Raw genomic sequence first — 6,436 nt, 5'->3', positions numbered from 1 at the left:
TTTTGTTCGAAATAGAGTTTAACAATCTACAATAATTTGTGATCTGGAAATTTTCTGGATGAACTTGTTGATTATTTTGAATTTGTGATCGGAGATTCGCTCATTTCACAGTAATATTTGTGTTCGAATTTGTATATTTGCTTAGAGTTTATACGTATAGGTTTTCAGATATGATTCAGTAAGATATGTATAATACATATATGAAACTATTATGTGTATGTTTTATACAGTTATCTTCATCATAACACTGCACTTGTATGAAATTATATAATTGTGTATAAAGTTATAATTTGTGTATATAATTGTTTATATATAAATGTATATGTTGAATGTGTATATAAACGTTTATATGAGTATGTAATTGGAATATGTATATATGTGAATAACTGAAGTTGCTAGAATTTGTATAAATATACATTATGTTTGTTGTTGAAATTCTTAATAGTATAAATGTATATGTATATATAACTTTTTTTTTATACAGAAATTTTGAAAAATGGCTTCATTAGCTATTTTGGTTATGCATTCCGGTAGATGGGACAATGACAATTGTTACGTTGACTATACAATTGAGGGGGTGATTTTTAAAGAAAGTTCATCGTATAGGGAGTTGTATAATGTTATTGCAATGCAACTCGGTGTTGATACAAATTTGATTAAGCTGAAACTTGAGTATAGGGTTAAAGAAAGCAAAACGCCAATGTTGATTCACAATGACATGGGTGTTAGAGTGTATATCATGCTTAAAAAGTCTGCAGATGACTTCAACAAGTATCCAATTTGTATAAGCAAAATGGATAATAGTAGCAATATCACTGAACTGTGTGAAAGTTCAAATCAAGAGAATGATATGGTTACATCAATTTGTAATGATGGTATTGCTGATTTTGAGACTATGCATATGTCAATTGGTGAATTGGTAGAGCCGCTTTGTGTCTTGGGGTCAGGGAGCTGCGATGGAGTCATTTCAGATCCTTGTTATAAGTACGTGGAGATTGACCAAGTGTATAAGAACAAATCCACTTTGAAATCTGTGATGCAAAATTATGCAATTGAAAATAGATTTCAATATAGAACTGTGAGGTCAAATGCAATCAGGTAACTAGTTTATACAACAAATACATTAGTGTATATGGTGTTTTAGTTATTTGTATATTGATATGTTGTCCTGTATTTGCTGATGTAGTTATACGCTGGAATGTATTTCTGATGAATGTGAGTGGTTGATGAAAGCATCAAATATCAGCAAGTCTGGAATGTTTAGGATCCGAGCATTTAATACAGATCATACTTGTCCTTTGAAGGATAAAGTGTATTCACAAAAACATGCAACAAGCAAGTTGATTGGTGGGATCGTTAAGCCTAAGTTTGTTGATCACAAGAGAAAATATACACCTTCTGATATTAGGAGTGATGTAAAGATATATTTGGGAGTTGATGTAAATTACTCATTGGCTTGGAGGGCTAAAAAAAAGGCTCTGATTTCATTGAGGGGCACCACAGCTGCATCTTACAGCAAACTTCCAGCATACTTGTATATGATGGATATTACATATCCAGGCTCGCATATACGTCTAAAGAAAACAGACAAAAATGAATTCTTGTATCTTTTTGTTGCATTGAATAATTGTATACAAGGCTTTGATCATTGCAGGCCTGTCATAGTTGTTGATGGAAGTCACTTAAGAGGACCGTATAATGGAACATTTGTGGCTGCAAGCACAATGGATGGAGCAGGTATGTTTCATTGTGTTTTTGAATGTATATTTTTGATTTTATGTTAATTTGTATGTAAATAAAAATGTAGGACATATTTTCCCACTGGCCTATGGTATCATTGATTCTGAAAATGACGCATCTTGGTCTTGGTTTTTTGTACAACTAAGAGAGGCTTATGGGGAAAGGAGTAATATGTGTGTAGTCTCCGATAGAAATGAGAGCATCATAAAGGCAGTCACAAAAGTGTATAAAAACGTGCCACATTATGCTTATATGTGGCACTTGTGGTGTAATGTAGAGAAGAAATTTAGGAAGGCATCAAAGGAGCTAAGTCCTGTGTTTTATAATATGGCAAAGACTTGCAGTAAAGTTGAGTTTGATAGGTTGATGGATACTGTAGAAAAGGTTGATGTAGGTGTCAAAGAGTATTTGGAACTAGCTGGATATGATAAGTGGTCAAGGTGTCATGCAGAAACTCATCGGGGATGGGCTATGACGTCTAACATTGCAGAGAGTATAAATGTTGCATTAGTGTCTGCACGTGAATTACCAATTTTTAATTTTCTAGAAGAGGTTAGACTGATGTTTGGGAGATGGAATCATGACAACAAACACGAGGCAGCCTGCACATTTACTCCGTTGATTGGAAAATTTCAGAAGATACTGATCGAAAATGAAGCAATGAGCACACGAATGAGGGTATGTTTTATGTATATGTAGTGTTAATTAATCAGTTATGCACACAGATAGAATATATATACAATTGCATAGACTTATACATATAAATAAATCTATTTGTATGAAACAGGTTGTGCCGTCAACTGAATATATATACAATGTGACTGATGATGGTAGGAGTTTTGTGGTATGTTTAAAGAATAAAACATGCAGTTGTGGAAGGTTTCAATACGAAGAAATACCATGTGAACATGCTTGGGCTGTACTAAAGCGGAAAAGTCTAGTGGCTGATGGATATTGCTCGGATTTGTATAAACCAAAGACGATTTTGAAGATTTATGAGATACCAATTTATCCATTGCCTGATGTAGCAGAATGGGTGATACCTGAATACATAATGTATGATGAAGTCCGGCCTCCAAAATTCAAAAGACCTCCAAGAAGGCCAAAAAATAAACCCCGTTCAAAAACAAAACGTGAATTGCTTGGTCTCAAAGGGAAGCATACGTGTAGCACATGTGGAGTTGTAGGTCACAATAGGCGTTCATGCAGAAACAGACCTCAAGAAGTTTAATAAGCTCTTTCAATTATATTTGAGTGTAAAATTCGATTTTATAGATACTTGAATGTTATTCTGAACTGGAATGTTGATGATGGAATAAAATTGTTATGTCCTATTAATTGTGATCTTTTTTATCTTCATTTTGTATTCATGCTCTTGTATATAATATGAATTATCGTTGGCGTATATATTGTACATCATATACATAAATTCTATATGTATAAGTTAAATTGAACGTTTTATTATATTTGTATAAGCTGGATATTGAACATTGTATTCTATTTGTATTAGTTATATTGATTTTCCCTTTTTGAAACAGAAAATGTATATTCATAATGAATTAAGGGAATTAAAGATTGTATAAACTTTCGACATTTATACAGTTAATCTGTAAATATATGTTGTTAGTTAAGTGGTTTGTATACTTATACTTTATGAACATCCTATAAGCCTAACAATGTAGATGTATATATTCAACATAAATGTACTCTTAGATTTATACTGCAAGTGTATAAACAAACATTGTATAAGTTGATTTGTATAATTAAACTTTATGAACAAATTGTATAATCCTAACAAATGTATATTTATACACTCAATATAAAACATGATTATACAGTCCAATGACCCACAAACCACAACTTCAGTTTATCATTGTGATATGTATAAATGTAAGTTTTATCTTTCCTTTTTTTTTACTTGACACAACAATAAGTGTATACATATACACAACATAAAAGATACACATAGATTTATATAGTTAATGTATAAATATACATTATATAATTTAGTTTGTATAATTATTAAAGTGTTAAACTGCATATATAATGAAATTAACAAAAACAAGTAAGTAAAAGACTTAATCGATCAAATGAGTATATTACAATCAAATAACTGAAAGTTCAAAACTTGAAGTTCAAAACAGTAAAGGTTGTTGTGCATGTCACTTGCATATTCAAAAAAAAAACCAGAAATTTAGTACTGTTCTAATTAATTGTGATCTTTTCACTACTATCGCAATCCCTATGAATCCTGGTTGGCCTTTCTGGTGCCTCACTGTCACTAGTGGCATCGGCTTGGATCTTTTGCACCCCATAGTTCCACAATAAAGAAGCATATTGAATACGTGTGAACTCTGAATCGAAGGATTTTGGAACCACATTTCCATTACTGATATGGTCTGCATAAGCAGCAACATATAGTCCACAATCGCTGAAAATAAAACACATCCAATTTTATGGTCAGTATAAAATTAACAATAACTATTTGAATAAAAATAACCATAATAAAACTTACAGGCTTCCTGCATCTTGTTGTGGTATATCATTGACATAAATCATTTCAAAAGAGTCACATTCAGAGTGGGACATGTACTTTGGGTGTGAAGATATGTCAATGCCTTTCTTCCCATAAAAATCAGACTTAGATAAATACATGGGAACAAGTTGTGCATATTTCTTGATCTCATTCTCAACTGACGAATCGTGTAGGGAACCACCCCTAAGAGAATCATAGATCTGTATAGATCTATCATTAATAGACACAACGATCAAAATCCAATGAAAGATCTCCTTGATGTTAACAGGAATGAGGATGTTATCAACTGTATGCCAAGGTCTAGCAACATGCATTCTGTATCCGTTAATATACTCAATAATCGACTCCTCTATACTTTCCTTGTTAATATTACTTTCAAAATTATAATAAGCATCCCAGACATTGGTAATCAGATTACTGAAATTGCAATCGACAGTGATAAAACTGAATGCATTGGTGTCGGAGTACTTGGCTCTTTTGCGTATATAATACAAAATGACATCTACATGCTGTAAAAATAAGAAGATATAAATTATATAAGTGTGATCAAATGTGTATGTTTAAGGGAACATTATACATTTATACAACCACAATTTTATAAGCAACCAGTATAAGACATGAATCAACACAACAATAAACAATGTAAAAATAATGATTATACACTACAATGACCCACAAACAACAAACTCAGATTTATCAAAACAGTAAAGGTTGTTATGCATGAATCAGCACAAAAAATTATAGAGAAACAGTAAATGTATAAAACACAACTAACATTATATAAAAAGTTCATTTATACAGAACATGTCAACTGTATAATGAAATAAATAATGTAAAGCTTACCGAGTCATCAAGCAATTGATTTTTGTATGCAAGCCTATAGAACCATTCTTGTTTTGGACTGTGACAATTCCAAAATGAAACCACATTTGTAAGACAGACTTGTTCTTTTTGTATCGCTCTTCTTTGCCATTCCTAACAAAATAACAATAAAAAGACAAATTATACAAATATACACATATAAAATTAAATCTCTATATTTAACAATTACTAAATGATTTACTTTGTGTTGTGTCTAACAAGCAGCCCTTCATTTAACCATTTTCCAGAAATGAATATACAGAGTTGTACGCTCCAAATCAGACATTGCAACAAATGGATGTTTCAAATCAAACGAGAAATGGAACCTTGATGAACTACCTGAAATGTATAAAGACATAAATAATCTGTATAAGACTTAACATTTATTGATATATATATATATATATTACTATGTAAACAGTTAATTTTGTTGTACCAGACTCTGAACCGAATGATGTCACATAAGGCGATGTGTTGAATGGGCCTGGACGCCTTTCCCTATGAATTGGTAATGGTGTATGCTCGTCCACAGCTAACAAAGGATGTAACACCATGCTTCTTTCTGGATTAATGTTTGGCTGGTCATCATGTACCATTTGAAGAGGTGCTGGAGGCATTAAAACTTCTTCAACAACTAACTCATTGACATTGGATGATCCTGCTTTGTTTGTATCTGAAAATTCTTCTTTTTCCATCTTTTCAGTTTGATCGTGTATAACATTCAACAAATCCTGCTGTTATATAACAATAAACAAAATATATGACAAGAACATACAATTGATCCGATTATATACAATTATAAAGTAATATGACAAGAACATACAAAAGATGAATTGTTGAAGTCTGTTTGATCATCCATGAATTGAGATCCCTCTTTGACCACTTCAATTGGAACATCTTCACAATTCTCCTTCTATGTATAAAAGTATAAACATATATTTATATATTATAAAATTACAAAAAAATCTATTGAAGAATTCAAACCTCAGAATTGTTTTGAACCTCAAAAATATTGGAAAGTGTTCTGAACCTTAAAATTGATTGGAACTCCAGAATTGTTGTGACCCTGCAACAAATATAACTTTGTATATTAGTAATAATTATTTCAACATTATTATACAGTTTGTTACAAATTGAATATTGCTATTAAATTATACAATAGATAATTATACATTTGGACAGTTACTTAGTTGTATATGTATAATAATAATATCTTTACCATACATGTACATGTATATGTATATGTATGTTATTTGTTTGGAAACATTTTAACTCTATATGTATGTTAGTTTATTTGTA

At 31.2% G+C, this 6,436-nt stretch overlaps 2 protein-coding genes across 2 annotated transcripts; both read left to right on the top strand.

Annotated features, from left to right (window-relative positions):
- The first annotated feature begins 1,226 nt into the window (after positions 1–1,226).
- Positions 1,227–2,134, top strand: LOC125827497 (uncharacterized). The gene is made up of 3 exons (XM_049506796.1): positions 1,227–1,737; positions 1,922–2,055; positions 2,120–2,134. Exons 1-3 carry the CDS (start codon positions 1,227–1,229, stop codon positions 2,132–2,134), a joined length of 660 nt encoding a protein of 219 aa, XP_049362753.1.
- Positions 2,135–2,211: 77 nt separating this feature from the next.
- Positions 2,212–2,971, top strand: LOC125827508 (uncharacterized). Its single transcript, XM_049506804.1, has 2 exons — positions 2,212–2,418; positions 2,528–2,971. Exons 1-2 carry the CDS (start codon positions 2,212–2,214, stop codon positions 2,969–2,971), a joined length of 651 nt encoding a protein of 216 aa, XP_049362761.1.
- Positions 2,972–6,436: the final 3,465 nt, after the last annotated feature.

Source organism: Solanum verrucosum, unplaced genomic scaffold (genome assembly GCF_900185275.1).
Source record: "Solanum verrucosum unplaced genomic scaffold, falcon-dt-bn FXZP01000063.1, whole genome shotgun sequence".
NCBI classification, from domain to species: Eukaryota; Viridiplantae; Streptophyta; class Magnoliopsida; order Solanales; family Solanaceae; genus Solanum; species Solanum verrucosum.
This window is presented reverse-complemented; position numbering and strand designations above follow the sequence as displayed.